Raw genomic sequence first — 17,083 nt, 5'->3', positions numbered from 1 at the left:
ATTGACTTTTAAAAAAAAAAAAATTTTTAAGCCTTTTCTTTACATTTCCTTTAGTTGTGTGTGTTTTTTGTTGTTGTTTTTTTTATCTACTGTGCATTACATAAGATGTCAGAACATGAATAACTGACGTGGTGTCCAGTGAGATTTTTCTCTCATAAAATAAATGGCACAGATAATGAATGAAAATACGTACCTCGGCATCTGCATGCTGCTGGTCCCCCAGCTGGCAGGTCGAGGTATGACACCCCTTTGACAGCGTGTCAAAAGTTTTCAAACACTTTACTGTGTTTTGTTTTCATCAACACAGACAAAAGTGGAAGTTTCTACTCATATTTTGTCCAAACGATAAACGATTTTTGTTTTGTTTTGACACCAACGTCAAATCAGCGGCATTCGATTCACGCAAATACCACATCCTCGTCTTTCTCCCACACAGTGGATCCAAAGAGTTCAGTCAAGGGGGGAGGGCGTCTGTGCATCATTCCTCTCTAGTCGCGTTAAGAGCCTCGGTCGCCACTCACCCGCTGTCTCTCTCTCTCTCTCTCTCTCTCTCTCTCTCTCTCTCTCTCTCTCTCTCTCTCTCTCTCTCTCTTTCTCCCTGTGGATGTGGACGAACTGAAACCGAAGCACGTCGTAGTCGCGAGGGCGGGACGAGCGTTTAAAAACGAGAGAGAGGAGGGGGTTAGGGAAAAAAAGAGCCTCTTTCTGTTTGCGGTGTGGCTGCTGTGCTGTCATTGCAGCCCAGCCTGCCGAGTAGCGCGGACGGGAGCGAGAGGGAGACGACGAACCACGTCTCCATCCCGGGATTTATTGGCTGCAAGAGGACGGGCACACACAAAAGGGGGTGGAAAACAAATCGCATCTCGGAGACACTTTGGACAATGTTTCTGTTGCAGTACACAGGTACACATTGACAACTTTTCAATGGTTTTATTCTGGTGTAACCACCGGCTGATGTATGCGGGCTGTAGCCGCTCTTGACTGCACCACTTCTGGGTGCGTTTTATCGCTCTGATCAGTGATCGCCATGTGGTTCTTCTAACAGCCTGCCTTAATTTATTAGTGCTTTGTTGTGCCCTATCGGGCGTGTACCAGATGTGTTATGTTATGTTAAGATGATCCATTTTGTTTGCGCACTACAGAATGATCAAGATTGACACTGCACTCTTGCTTATATGCATGAAGTGTTGGATCTATGGTAAATTTTTCACTGCGTGTATAAGGTGTTGTCTGGGTCGTATTGTGGTGCTCACATTTTGGACTCATTATTTACTATGCATGAATTGCCCCGATTTTTGTTATTGTTTGGTCTCACTGGATCTCATTAGCAGTGTTTCTGTTTTGAACTGCTCCCATTAACCTGTTCCCATTAACCTGCTCAACTGTATTCAGCTTCCGGTGTTAAGACTTTAGTAGACATCCCACAGCGTTGTTGGCTGACAACCGTTTAAGGAAAAAGTGCTTCCCATCTATCTTTGTTTCAGTAACTCTTGAATGAAGATTTCTGTTTGTGTTTGGAGGTAACTTACCACTGATATCCACTAGCATTATATCACAAAGCATTGTTGGGCTGTTACCGTTTAAGCAGACTGCCACAACATCAGGCTGTCCAACTGCTACCACTTGAATGAACATACTGGCTATTTAGACTTGTTAGTTTTAAGGTTATCATATGTTCATTAGATATTCTGCAGGATTTTTGACATGATTTAAGTGATTTGCTCTCCTCAAGACTTAGGGAGACTTATCACTTGCCTGCCGTAGGACAATGCTCGCACCTTGTTAATACTCATCATCATAAAAAGTGATTGCAGCATCACCATTTATTTATTTTTATCTTTATCATGCCTCATCTACCTGAGACATCCCACAGAGTTTTTGGCTTTTAAGTGATTAGGAAAAGTCAAGTGCTGCCCTTTAATCTGTGGTTGAGAGACAAAACTGATCCATTAGCCATCCTTTGAATAAAATTTCTGATGTCTTAATCCATTTGGATTTTATCAACCTCCAACATCTCACAGCATTTGTGGACTACAATAGTGTAAGGCAGGGGTGCCTATTACGTCGATCATGACTGAGTTGATCGTGGCATCATTTTTTTTTTTTTTAAATGAACATACGTAGCTAATTATGTTGTGTGAGCAAATTTATGGGGTTCTGAAGCAGCAACCCCCACCCCGACAGTTATGGTAGATTGCAGGAGGTTTTCTCCATGAAAAGTAGCTCTTGGAGCAAAAACGTATGAACACCCCTGGTGTAAGGTCTTGTTGAATTGTTCTACTGTCCTTCAAAGAATTTTTTTTTTTTCTCAGCATGTCTCTAGTCAATGTAATAAAACCCCACACTTGATTGCAGTTATTGAAAAATACTGCCAGTAAAGTGCTTTACTTTTATGCTTTTGGAGTTAATGCACCGAAGGCATCGGACATTGTTGTTTCCTTATGAGCATTTGGTGGAGTGATTGAACTAGCCAATTTGCTTCTTCTGGAATGAACATTTCCTCCAGGTTTATCCCTTTGGTACTTATGGTATCTCACATTGTCGCTGGTGTCTGACTCTATCAGTTTAATTTTTTTCATTTTATTCAAAGTTTAAACTTAGGTAAATGGCTGTCGCCTGCACTAGTAATAGCTTGAAACACGGTCCTCATAATTATAATTTTGGGGTTAATTCACCCCAAATGTCCCGCAATCTTTTTGGTGAATAAGAACGTAATGCTTAACTTTTTTTCGCTGTCCTTTAGTAGAACCTATGAATGAATGGTGACATTTAAATCACTTGGCTTACTGTTCCTTTCCGCTTTTCAATGTAATCAAAGCGCACATTTACTTTATTGCTTATGCGTGAAGAAATATATTTAAACTTGCTTTCCTGCAGTCTAGTGCAAATGATACAATTGATGTTTGTTAAATCAACCTCATGTGTGTCACAGTGTTGTTTGTCTACAAGGTTTTGAATCACGATGGGCTAACTCTGTGATTCCACCGCATGTGTAACGGCTGCATTTCGTTGCGGTACGGCAGACTGTTTAAGAATATTAGCATTCGACATCCACCGGGTAGTCCACTGAGGCATGCTCGGGAAGCAGCACTTGGGATATTACCAATATTTCTCGTGTAAAGCAAAAAGTATTTGGACAGCCATTGTTTAATCACAATGTGACACAACTCCACAATACTGCAGTCGTGCTGGTTAGTTCTTTTTAGAAACGTTTTAGCTGGTATCATCAGCTTAACAATGAAAGCTAATGTTACATTTGCGAATGATACTGTAACGTCTTCGCCAGATGACAAGAAGCAAGGCAGTCGGAAATGTTAGTTCGCTTTATTTAATGTGCGGCAAGGCAATAAACACAAAAACGTTATAAGTTGCTGTTGGCCACAATTTACACCAGCTCATTTGCCTTTGTCCTTTCGGTTTCTGTTCCGCTTTTGTCACTCTCTGCGTCCATCCTCTTTCTTAGAGGGATGTACACAAATATTTACAGACATTACAATACTGCCTATAGTCTAATAATACTGCCAAGTGGGAGCATCATTTCGGCTCATTTGACCTATTAACACTAGAAAGCACAGCAGAGGCCGACTCGGCCTTTCTCAAGACAAATACGCCTAATATTCTCCTAATATATCCTCCTTCTCACTACACAAACTCAGCCTGTAACTGTTTTTCCTCAAAGTTTTCACACATTTTGTTGGACCAACTTCAGACATAATGACCACAATTCATGCTCCATGCCCCTGATTCAGTCCTTCTAAACTATAGACACAATCCCTGCTTTACACTCAAATTGTAGTTCTAAAACGCTATATTTCATAACAATGTACACATTTGGGCCATTTTTTTCCCTGTTTTTGTGTGTAGTGTAGCAGAAGTGAGTTTAAAAATGTCTAATAAGTACAAAATGCCATAAATAAATGTAAATAAATAAATGTAGCTTGACTTGAACTGACGCGAACTATCACATGAATAGTTCAACAGTGGTGTGTTCCCTTCCGTTTGGGCCGCATACCAACACAATGTATATCTAGTAACTGCATTTCCATATGAACAGCTGTTGTCAGTCGGACAATGACTTGCCAATTCAAAAGCATTTGGGTCATTTTGGCCACCTCTGGGTTTTTCCAGTCGGTAAGCCATTTCGGGCATTGCTTGAGACTATTAGGAGTACCAGCATTCTCTGGGACTTTTAGTGTTAATGAATAATTCCTCCATCTATCTACTCGCAGTGTTTGAGATATGGTGGCCAATGTTTTTTCTTTTGTTTTCCTTATGAGAAGAATGTGGTGGAATTCAGCATTTATTTTACTTATTCTACCGTCTTTCAATGGAAATGTACGGCTGCGTCTTATATTTGGCTTTATCAGATGCAGTACTTTTGGCAACTTTCCTCCCTTTTCAATGTAATCAAAGCTCGCAGTTATGTTTATCGATGTTACTCGTATAATTTTTTTCTTTCTCATTTCTTTTCACCTCTCGAATGAATTTTTTGATCGCCTTTGTGCTCACAAGAGGAAGAGAAAAAGGCCCAACCTACTATCTATATTCTCTGATCAATCAGCATGCAATCAGCTGGCCTTTAATGGTACAAGGAAGAGAGTGGAGGGGGTTGTTGCTTTTTTAAAAGATGCAATGTGCTTGCTTGAGAGGGAGTGCTTAAATATTTTATCTCTGGCAGAGGATGATAGTGCCGCAGAACAAATGAGGGCTGAATGCAGAGCAGACAACTTGCTGTAGCACGCAACGTCAGGAGACGTGACAGATTTGGGAAAAGTTGCGTTTTTTTTGTTTCCAGTATACTTATATTTTCAAAAGTGAATTGCGTCACTTGCAGCGGTCCAGTTACAGCCAAGGACATGTATCACTTATTATGTGTCCCTGGTGGGCAATCTAGGGCGAGTGGTCCAATGAAGCCCGGAAAAAAGTGGTCCCATTTGATACGGTGAGAATGTAAAATCGCTTATCTTTTGTGGAAACAGGAACAAAAAAAAAATACATTTTGACAGGACGAAGAGTAAATTTTTCAATCAATTAAAGGTTCAAAATAATCTTCCCAATGAGTAAATACAACTAATGTTTTAAATATGCAATTATGTGTGTTAAGTTGACAGGGATCGTTGTGGACAGCAGAGATTGACTGTCTCCCCCAAGGGAGCAGTGATGGCCAAGTGAAGTTTCTTGAAGCAATGAAGCTTCATGGTGGTTCAACAGTCGTATGATGAAGCTGTCAAATAAAGTGTTATCGATTAATATCTTTTGGTGTAAAGCTCCCATAATACAGTGAGGACAGCTGCAGTTTATAGTCCAGTGCGGTTTATGTAAGAACAAATGCCGTTTTCGTGCCAAATTTGGTGGGTGGTGGCTTATAGTCAGGTGCACATTATAGTGCGAAAATTACGGTAGATGGCCAGTAATTCAGTTATGTCAATATATTTTTAGAAAGCTACATCCTATGTAAAAAATGATTTTGAATTTAAAAACAATCTTTTACCTGCAAATCTCTTGCTTTTCCGGAATAATATTTACAGGACGCTGATAAATTGTCTCACCGATACCCATAACTTATTAGTGTTTCGACAGTGGGAGTATCTAAATAAATATGTCAAAATGTAGGATAGATTTTTTCGATGGGGCAACTTGCGTTGATGTCCCTGACTTTGAGTTAAGCTGCTGTCAACAACGGGGAGTTTACTTCGACAAGTGAGCACAAATCGACAGAACACCGGAACTTATTTTATATCCACGTCACATCACAAAATGGTTTTGTTCATTCGGTATCATTTTTTGTGTTTGAACAATATTTTCTCCATTTTAAGAGGTCCAACAAATTTGTCATTTGCATTCTTAAATACTTTGAGCAACACTCTTTTAAATGAATGTCATTTATATTGAAATTTGTCTGGTGCATTAAGGAAACAAAGGATATAGACGAGTTCAACAGTAAGTTATCCTGCTCAGGGTCACATAGCGCTGGACTGGTCGGCAGCCAGTAAATGCAGTTACAGAATAAAATGTCCTATTTTTTTTCTTCCACATCACTGTTATAGTCACGGTGAGGCAGTTTATAGGATAAACTAGGGGAGAGGAGAATAATGGGTGCTGTTCCACCCTGTGATGGAAATTACAGACATGACGTTAAATATTCTCAACAAGTTATGAATTTTCCTTGGCAATGTTGACTCCCTGTTGAATCACGTTGACTTTGAAAAAATTGGGCCTTTCCTGTAAAACATTTTTTGTAACCCAGGTTATTGACTCTTTTAAAAGCAAATTGCTTCTTTATTGTTATATCAACTTCCGAAGAAAATTAAATGTGGATGTTTGAAGGACAGTATAGATGCTGAGTAGAAATACATTGCTTGTTGTAAATGTAAGTTGTTTAGCTAATCACTTTTCAACAAGGCAGAGTCCCAAAAGAATTAGGGAGTGGTTCAATGTTAAAATTAAAGTGGAAATGCAAGATTTCCTTTGGAAAACACAAAAATGAAGGAAAATGTTCGAGTGAGTGTGTGTGTGTGTTTTTTTTGGTATTCAAACAATTTAGTTTAAACTTAATTGTCAGCAGTTTCAATGTTGACTCATCCAGTTTACCAAAGCTCAGGTAGGATAAATAAGGCGTTCCACGTAGACGTGATTCACCAAGTTTCTGGAAACATGACTCAGTTGAGTCTCTGTGTTTTGAATTAATCAAACTTGGATAATCATGACATCCTGCAACTAAAGAAGGCTTTTTATGTGCTGGAATGACACAACTGCCAGACAAAACCATCTTCAATCCCTGATAGATTATAACAATCTCTGTGAGGTAGCAAGTGAGCTATAAACTCCATTTCCCTTCACACGCCAGTAGTCAAAGGCTGTTGAGGTAATAATTTGATTGTTTTCTTTTTGCCTCACCACTCTTGAATCTCTTTAGCATGCTAATGCAAAGTAATGATTGCTGTTCATTCCTGTGCCTATTGCTCACTTGCATATGCCTAACAGCAAGTCTGCAATACACTTGTTTAGTTAATGAATAACAAGAGACGTGCTGATGTCACGCTAAAATTAAATGGTTGACGAAGAAGTTTAATTTCGAAGTTGTGCAATCCGTCAAAGGATCAGCGGGCTGGGGTGTGACAGCAGCAGTTCTACCTGCTGCTGGAAGCTGAGTCGTTAAGAGAGCTTGGCAGCCCAATGACAAGAACTGATAGCGACGATACAACTCAAGCTCTTCATGCCTTAATCGTTTTCCTGATAAGCAACCACGCGGGGAACCTTGAAATTGGAGTTAAGGACCCCGTACGTTGAGGAACTCCACGAGAGACGTAGTCAACCCAAATCCAGTAAGAAGTGAGGCAGGTTGGCAGTTGCTTTCATGGCTTGTTGAAGTAAACCCTTCTGACAGTCCTTTTGAGCAGAACAGAGTCACAGTGTTCTGAAAACTTCGTACCATAACTTTAACTGGGTTCTAAGTTTACAGTATTTGAATGAATGCAATTTTTCTTGATAAACCTTTTTTTCCCGCTGACCACTCGTTGTAAGTTATGGACAGTACATGGGGTATAACCCCAGAATTGATTGCCAGCCAATCGTTGGGCACAACAAGATGACACAACTATTCACGCACACACATACGGACAATTTGGAGTGTTCAATGAACCTATTATGCATGTTTTCGAGAGGGCCGGAACACGGGATTGAAACCTTGATATCAGAACTGTGAGCCAGACGTGCTAACCAATCCCCAGCGTGCTTCCTTAACATAGTTTAATTTTTCTAAATTTACTATGAATCAAATCATGAATTTAAACCGAGATACACATACACCTTAATTTTTGGTATTCTGCTAGTGATTATACATTTATGTGTTTTCCCCTTCATAACCGCTTTCCAGATTGTAACTAAGCCCATCATTTTGCCTGTGCCAAAAAGAAGTTTAACATCCCAGTACATCTTATAATTCGATTCATGAGCCTTAAACATTATTCTGTTTTCGCCGTTAAATAGTGTGTACTGTCGCTTAAAAGAAGCTGAGGTTCATCTAGCGCTCAATAATTTTTTGCTTGAACAAACTTGCCATTTGGAGTTAAGAGTCTTGGCAGGCAAGTATAAGTGACTGGAGTTAAAAGATTCCTGGCAGACAAGCATAAATGACTGGATGCTCTGCAGACATAACTTCCATGGATGCTCTGCACACAAAACCATGGAAACCCAGTTAAAAATCTAGTGATTATTTGCTATGATTTTTTTTTTTTACTTTTTAATATTTTTGAGGTAGTGTAAACCCAATGAACTGTTAGAGCAAACCCTTAATTTGAACCAGGTGGTCCTTGAAATAAAGGCAGTCAGTACTTTCTGAATATTTTCCCAATTATCTTAAAATGAACACTTTGCAGTAGGGGTGTGACAAAATATGGAAATGGTGATATATCGTGATATTTTGTATCCCAAAAGGTAATCGATATGCTCCTGCCAAGAATCGAGATATCGTTTTAAAAAGGTGTCAACGTTTAATTAAAAAAAAATAAAATAAAAAAGGAACCAACAAGTTGCTATCAAAATCTTCCACCATAATAGTATCTCCGTTAACTCTAAGGCTGCCATTGACGGTGCTTGACACTTAATCCATTTAGACTAGGAACGTTCGTTCATTCGAAACCAGAGAATTGGTAGACATTGTGTCCGATTTCCGGGGCATTTACAGGTCATTTCCTGTGAGTTTGAGTCCCTGTCTATTCATTTGGGTGATTCCCAGGTCACTTCCTGTTGTTTAACTCCAAATAAACAGGAAGTGACCCATAAAATACCCCAAAATCAACAGGAAGTAACTGAAAATTAACAGGTAAATGACCTTAAATGGCCCAAATTTACCTCATTGACCTGATATTGGCTGCCACTGGCGGCCATAGACGTTCATTCCATTTGAACTGGGAGGGTCCCACAATTAGACGTCTACTAGTGATAAACTCATTCCAATTCACAGCAGAAGCTTGTTTTTCTGTTTATTAGTTATTTGTAGACTATCCTAGAATGATTTCCTGACCGATGTACCGAAAATCGTTGTATCACCATATCGTCAGATCATTGTTATCGTGAGCTTTGTATCACAAATCGTATCGTATCGTGAGGTACCAAGAGGTTCCCACTCCTACTTTGCAGTTTGTAAATCAAAAAGTTCCCTGTATATGAATACATAGTTTGCTGTTTGCTGTTTTTGCTGTATTAGACCTTATTGGTTGTCTGTAAACAGCTAGGTGTTTAGTGCACAAGGGATAGAAAAACAGATGATGACATTCCCCATGTTTGACAACACTAATAAATCTTCTTGCCACTCACTTGTGGGTGGTGATCAACTTTTACGGGCTTTAAACTGACAACACCTTTCAAAACATTGAACAATGTGTCAGGTATGTAAGAGAAGGGAGGATGTATAGTTTATTTATTTATTTATTCTATTTATTTTCTTAAATAGAATTGCCTGTCAATCATGTTTCATAAACAACAAACCTCATAGAAAAACAGCAGCGTTCTGCCAAACTAACTTAGTTTAGTGTCTTAATACATGTCCCTTTGTTTTTAGGGTACTGTTTTACGCACTATAATCTAACGTCTACACACATTTGTAGCTGCTTGTGTCCCATTTAGGTTGTAAACTGTTGCGCCTACCTGGCAGGGTGCCATTCCCAGGAGATGTTTTGTGCTATCCTATGCGAGTGATTCTAACAAAAGCATTTGGACAAAAAATAATATGATGGATCACCACATGGATTCAGGATACCGCTGATGCATGCCACTGCTTTAAATAATTCTTTAATGCTTTAATACCAGGTGATATATGGACCCACTAAATTTTATTCACTGCTTGTAGCAGGTTTTCTACTTTACATATAACCCTAACCCTAACTAACAGTGATTGTCCATACTGTGGCTTTGGGTAAGCGATAATTAATCAATATTGCCGTCTTCCCCATAAAGGGGTATTATAACACCCATGTTTCTGGTGTTCACAACACCCCACCCATGAAATACATCAGACCTGGCTCTGGATTTTATAACTGGCTCATTCTTTTAACTTTCTAATGAGGTGTCTAGTAGTGTACTTGCACTGGCCAATCTGGACTGTGCTTCAGCACACTTGACACCTTAAGTCGGGTATGTTTGGCTAGTGTTCGTGCGTGGATGCATGCTCATTCTCAATATACACCCCTTCTGGTAGGCTTGGCACAATTGGCTAAGCACGTACTCATGTGCAAAAGAGAGGTGCTATAAAATGACTATCATGATTGTCTTCATTGTATGAATGATAACCACTACCTTGCATATCATGAATAAATGCTATTACCGGAAATGCACACACGCATTGCGGAGTTTACTGTTTTACTACGTATCTGATGACAAACAGAATCTTGCACATAGGAAATAAACAGATCCAGTAAATGATGTCCACAGCTTGCTTGGCTCAGTCGCATGCATGTGCTTGACTGGTCCTATAATTACTTCCACTCAATTTAATTAAGTCCACTACATGTTCAGTTTTAAAATTTGCGGTTTGGCTTCTGACGCTTACCTTTCCCAAACATTTAAAGTTAAAATTGTAAATGCTGAATGTTGCACAGTTTTAAATGGAAATCCGTCTGTAAAACATTGAGGACATCGGGTGGAACATGTTTCCGATACCTTGGGAAATCCTTGTCATAATATACAACTCTGAAGGACTTCCTCCTCCTGGCTTGAAACCTAAGTTTCCCCCCAAAGATTAATATGTATTCAACATTTCTTCCATAGAAAGAATTGCGAAAGCAGACACTGCGGTTCTGCGGGCTGGACCGGCGAACATGGGGAGTCCAGCGATTTCACTTGTTTGGAGACCAGCCATCTCTCTGCTCAAACTGAGACAAAGAGAACATAGCACTTATATGAAATGGCTTGTGTGTAAAACGAGACAAAATGGTATGGCAATGAATAGCTGCGACTGTTGTGAGTTGTGTCTGCAGTCTCTTTTTTTTTTTTTTTTTTTTTTTTTTTTTTTTTTTTATAAAGCTTTTTCTGAATAAAATAGGCCGGAGGAACCTTTTTCCTATCAGGAACGCTTTCCGTTTGTATAGTCTTCAAAGGGTCATATTATGACCCCTAGGCATGTGCAGGTATGAGATTCTAATGGTATGATAACCTTAAGCAAAAATATCACGGTATTGCAGTTATAGCTCTAAAATGTGTTACTTTGAGATATCTGGGTTAAAAAAAAAAAAAAAGTTTTTCCATTGAACAGGATTTTTTTTTTTTTTTTTTTTAAATATTAGCAAATTGGAACATAATGTAAGTATAATGTTAAGTTAAATTACATTTTAAAAATAAAAAAACATAACCAATATTCTAATTAAAATAAATCCAGTCCTTTAGATGAGCGTAAACCCACAGACATAACAGAATTCTCATCAGAACAAAAATAATTGAATTATTTTCCTTAAAAAGCACGTGTGTATGACTCGTATCATGTTTACATTATACACACTCTCTTTCTCAACACAGACAATTGCTAGAGAGAAAAAAACAACATTTTTTTACCACCGCTAGACACACTAAACACGCTGGTGTTAACTCTTGTAACTGGCGGGAAACATTCATAATAGTGTTTGCTAACCTTTAATTTTGTAGAAATACGAAAACATATAGGAGGTATTGCCTCCTCAGCAGCCACCCTCCGCAAACATGTTTTACATGTCGGTTGGCCCTCCTCCTGTAAGCAGAGTCCATCTGTAACTTTTCAGTAGCCGAAGTATTCCCATAACAGTGATTTTGTTTTCTTTGATTGGGGGGGGCAAGAAGTTTCACCTCCTCCAGCCATCGTGTAGCACAGCTGACGAACTGACACTGAGCAACAACCAGTGTGGGAGGGTTGAGCCTTGCAGCTGCAATTGAGGGATTTCTCCCTGCATTTATGCTACATACAAAAATAGCTAATACCTTAGGGGCGGTATGACGGATTTTTTTTTTCCGGTTTTGAAACCTTGAAGTTTTCAGACCACGGTATACAGTACCTTGAAACCAGTTAACGGCACATGCCTAGGCCATAAACGCAGATTGGGGCTGCCAAGATTAGTCTACTAGTCGCGACGACATCAGTGATCAAATTGGTCAAAAGTGGCCTTGAAACATATTTCATATATAACTTAAACCTGCACATTTGTTAGCATGAGCATTTAAAGGTTCTTGACTTCCACTACATGACAGAGTGAATGCTCATTTGAAATGTGGTGTATATGGCCATGGTCTTGAGGTAGCTCAGCATTGCATAAAAACATAACATTTTGCTTCTTAATTGTCTGCTGAAACACTTGCCTCATATTTATAACCATCTGTTAGGCCTTCTGTAAAAAGGATACTGGGAGATATCCCAGGATTTGAATGACACATTTTTGTAGCAATAGTATTTTAAGTATACCAACAAACCTATAACATAGAGAATGTCGTTGTGCAAAAACCTGCATAGCCGAGAAGTAAATAAGCAATCTGGAAATTTCAAGCTGAAAGGAGGCCCTGTGGAGGCATGCATGTTTACAGCAATGAGGTTTTTCTCAAGTAACGCTCAGCACATCTTACAGTTGGCTAGTGTTAGTTTTCCCCCATGCCACTTTCTCAGGAATGGCAGGTCAGCACTTAGGAGAAGATGATCCAGCGCCAGTTTGGAATGCGGCGCAATTTCGTGTTCCTTTAAAATTGGAGTTGTACTTTGGAGCTCTGGAAAGCTGCCTGAAGTCAACATTTTGGCAAACGTATAATACCAACCCCATGTCCATCCACCGTGCTGGCTTTTAAGTAATGATGGGAAATCATTTTTAATGGTCCTGTAGATATAATTCCTATACTTTTTATTGTGTGGATGTTAATGCGGGCTGATGCAGAAAAGAACTTGCAAGCACAGGAACAACTTGCAATTTCCACAACAAAAGGCCCAAATGCCCCAGATTCATAGTTTCTTGTCATGCAAGCTGCCACTGTGTTGCCCTAGTTTAAATAGCGAAACAAAGTCTTTTTTCTGGGATACTCTTCCTCATTTTCTCATCAACAGTAAAGTCATTTTCATCACTTGTTTTGGTTTCAGAAAAACACTTTTTCTGTCTGGTCAGTGTTTCGGTACATATTAGGGTATACAGTGTTGCCTTGATATAAGATTTAAAGTGCCTGTGACACGAAAAAGCATGTTTATTTCATAATACACGCGGTATTTTATGCCCCTGAATGATATGGACCGCTTGGATGTGTGTGGAAGCGATCGCTATATTTATTTAGTTTTTTCAATCCCGCGCCATGAAAATGAGTGACTTCCGGCTTCGGTCTTGCATTGAGGAGGAGGGCGCTGTGACGTGTACGGTAGAAGACGTCCTCTTCACTCTACAGTGTACTGTTGTGTATGAGGACGAAGGATTCAGCTGATTTTGCGGATTAATACGTTTATTTTTTGGATCACGCCAGCCAAACGGCTGCAGAAAAATCATTCTGTGTGCGGGAGAGGCGTATGCGCCTTTTTGGAGTTTCAAAAGGTTCCCATTCACCGTGGATATTTACTGTGGGACCACTGGACTTACGAGGAAGTGAGTAAACATCTTGTTTTGTATTATGTCAAATACGAATACAGTGATTACAAAGTAAACACTTCAAAATTCCTTTAAATAAAGAACTACTTACGTTTGATCATTGATAGGCATGTAAAAAGCTCTCCTCATGCTCATTAGCAGTTAGCTGTTAGCACGTTAGCTGCACAACAACTCCAGCCACCCTCCTCCCGGGAACGAACTGTAAATTGCTCTCCGCCGGGCGGTTTGCCGATCCGCGAACACAGTCGACAACCGGGTCGTCATGTCAAATAATCCAGGCTAGTTACGTGTGATTTTCCACTTCGAAGACTTTGAAACATCCCTCGGTTCGGGTTAGCATGTCGGCTAGCTGTCACTCCTTCTGGTTTGTTTACATTCTCCGAAGGCGGGGAAGGGAAATGACATATGTCCGATTTAGGTGTCATAAAATATCGTTCGGGAGGTGCGACAGTAAAGGTGAAGTCGACAGTTTTGACCATTATGGAGTAATTTTGCCATGTCGTCTTGAATAAATGGATTTTTATTATTTCATATTCCATTTAGCACAAGATTGTTATTTGTCATGACCATGCCATTTATTTAGCAATTGGGGAAAATACTTGGATAAAAAGAATATCCTGTAAAAATATGGAAGTAAAGAGACAGAAACAATGACATTTTGCCGCTCTCTTCGTCCCGTTTTCCTCGTTGTGAGTGGTTCCCCCTCGACGGGCTGACTGGTCCTTCTCAAGCCATTTATGTAACTATTGGGGAAAAATACTTGGATAAAAAGAATATCCTGTAAAAATATTGGAGTAGAGAGACTGAAACAATGACATTTTGCGGCTCTCTTCGTCGCGTTTTCCTCGTTCTGAACAATTCCCCCTCAATGGGCTGAATAGTAAAACCGATGAGCCCAGTCTACCGCTGACGTCATCCACCTGTTGGGGACGCTAAAGCCCTGTAATGGTAGGCGTGGCTAACCGGCAGATTAAAAGACTAATTTCTCTTCATCTGCGCTTTGCTAAATTGTTGTATATAGTCGAATCGTCTCAAAATATGATTCTAATTCACATAATAATGCCATTTAAGACTTTTTTTCTGGTGTCATATGCTCTTTAAAATAGATTGGAAATAAATTAAATGGATCTAGATGCATATTTTGGTTCAGTTCAATAGACTCTGTGATGCTCCTTTTGTAGGTTGCGCTTTGGCCTCCTGGGGGCAGCAGAATACAAAGTTACCTGCATGTAGTACATAAAGTCTTTGTATGCATTATAATGCAATGCATTTTACACACAGAGTATTCTCCCAACTGCATCATTCATGTAGTACTGCTGTCAGATTACACCATTGAATTGATCATTTTAACTATAGTGCATAGTTGAAGACATCTTCAGTGAGCTAATGATATTAACCTTTTCACTGCCAGTATCTTCCAGTTCAATTGGATTGGTCATCTATAGACCCTACTCACGTGACGTCACAGCCATGCCCCCGCGCCATGTTGTCCGTCTACTCGTCATGTTAATGCATTAGCGCTTCGTAAATTCCTCCTATTATGGCGTGTTTTTCTGCTCGTTAACATTAATAATCAAAATGGTGAAGTCGTGTGTGGGGTCGGTTGCAATAACAGAGAAGATAGACGGAGAGACTTGAAGTTTTACCGTATTCCGAGAGACCCGGAGAGGAGAGCGAGATGGACTGCTGCAATTCAAAACTGGGCTCCAAACGACTTCCACAGATTATGTAGTAGTCATTTTATATCTGGTAAGATGCATTTAATATATATTTAGAGGGTTTTGGGCTGACAACCACAATTAAGATCATTGCTAGGCTAATCGCCGACAACATACACTCAGACGTTGTGAATGAACTACCTGAAAATATATAATTATAAGGGGATAATAAGACAGTTGTCATACAATTAATTTACAATTTTACTATTGAGGTCAAAAGCCAAAAAATAAATTCAACTAGGGACAATCTGGAGTAGTGCTATCGCACTTCATATTTATTACATATTATATATGTATGTAGTGAGAGTGCTATCGCTAAACCATATAAACATTAAAAGCCCTAGCTCCATTGACAAATGACATGAAATACATTAGACTTGACAGTGGATGTTAGCAAGAACAAAAGATTTTGAATTGAAAATTTCGTAACTCACCTTCCCGAGCACAAGATAGATTCCTGCCGAATTTTCGTGGACAAGGACCTGTTTCACCCAACCAGCAACGAAGTATTTGTAAGCCTCCAAGCTCTTAAAGTTTTTCAAACTTTCGTGAGAATAGGCTGATTTTGTGTGGACAAGATAGTTGTAAATATCAGGGTAGCAGATGTCAGGCAAAGACGGCCAAGACAGCGGGTCGAAAAACATCGATTTAGGCATCAAATATGGATCTGGCGAATGGATAAACTGAAGCTTTTCCATATAATGCCTTTTATGCAACGCATCCATTGAGTTTACAGCGTCAGATAACACCGGGGCTTCCATGAATTGCTCTATAACTTGCACGACTAATTGAAAACAATGAGAATAGGTCTAAAAAATATGGACAATATGGCGGCCGGATACAGCGACACGTCATTTTGTGACGTAGGTGAGTAGGGTCTATTGCTGTGAATGGCCGCCAACAATTAAAAAGGTAATAATTTGCTATTACAATTTGCTGTTGTGTCAAAGGTTTATTTTTACTTGATAACTATCGATTTTGAAATGGGGCAGGCCACCATAAGCCTCGGTTCCTGAGCATCTCTCCACAATAATATGTATAAATGTCTATTCACGCTACCTTATATACAACTATGCAAGAACATGCTTTAATAAAAATAAAAAAAATAAATAAATAAAAGACAATCTACTTTGGGATTTTACTATTATTAAAACAAAATCTAAAAATCATAGTACATGTAGCTCATCTCATTTGCCAGGAATAATTTCCCGTACTTTCTTCCACAGTCCTACACTACTTTCAGTTATCTTTGGCAAATGTTCACCTAACCGCAGGTCTTTCAATGATCTGCCCTATATGTTGAATGTCAGTCATCGACGAGCTTGTGGCCTTAAGGACACACGCTCACAACAGCTGAATTAACATCATGACACCAAATGCAGCCATTACAGACAGGGAGGTAATTGGATTTACAAATCAGTTATGACTTCGGGTATGCAGTTGCACTGGGCTGGATGGGTTACATTTCAGAGACTTGCGTGCAATTTGTCACAGGAGGCTTTGGTGGTAATGAGAAAGTGGTGCAAGGGAGCGTCTCCTTCTGTCCATTGCCAATGTCAGATGACAGGATATTTGTAACAATGTTCTAGACACTAACAATTGGTCCCATGTTAAAAATGGCAGTCCTAATGATAAAACATATTGCTCTTGATTGTCAACTGGTAACAGTATGAAAATGATCCATCTCAATAAAACATACAACATAAGGACTACAAACCATCTTTGTAGCGACCGATCCTTTACACATGCTGCAAGATTGTGACAAAGCAAAGAAAATATTTGCTTTGA

At 39.4% G+C, this 17,083-nt stretch overlaps 1 protein-coding gene across 5 annotated transcripts in view; it reads left to right on the top strand.

The window, feature by feature from the left end:
- enox2 (ecto-NOX disulfide-thiol exchanger 2) overlaps positions 1–17,083 on the top strand; it is a 388,688-nt gene that overhangs the window by 107,188 nt on the left and 264,417 nt on the right. Inside the window, exon 1 of one of the 5 annotated variants that reach the window (XM_057849984.1) lies at positions 630–903. The exons of the other annotated variants lie outside the window; for them this stretch is intronic. Within the exon in view, the coding sequence (XP_057705967.1) occupies positions 882–903 (22 nt within the window). The 5' untranslated portion in view covers positions 630–881. Of the gene's footprint in view, positions 1–629; positions 904–17,083 lie in introns of those variants that run through there. 5 annotated transcript variants of the gene reach the window in all.

The sequence above is a fragment of the Corythoichthys intestinalis genome, chromosome 11 (genome assembly GCF_030265065.1).
Source record: "Corythoichthys intestinalis isolate RoL2023-P3 chromosome 11, ASM3026506v1, whole genome shotgun sequence".
NCBI classification, from domain to species: Eukaryota; Metazoa; Chordata; class Actinopteri; order Syngnathiformes; family Syngnathidae; genus Corythoichthys; species Corythoichthys intestinalis.
This window is presented reverse-complemented; position numbering and strand designations above follow the sequence as displayed.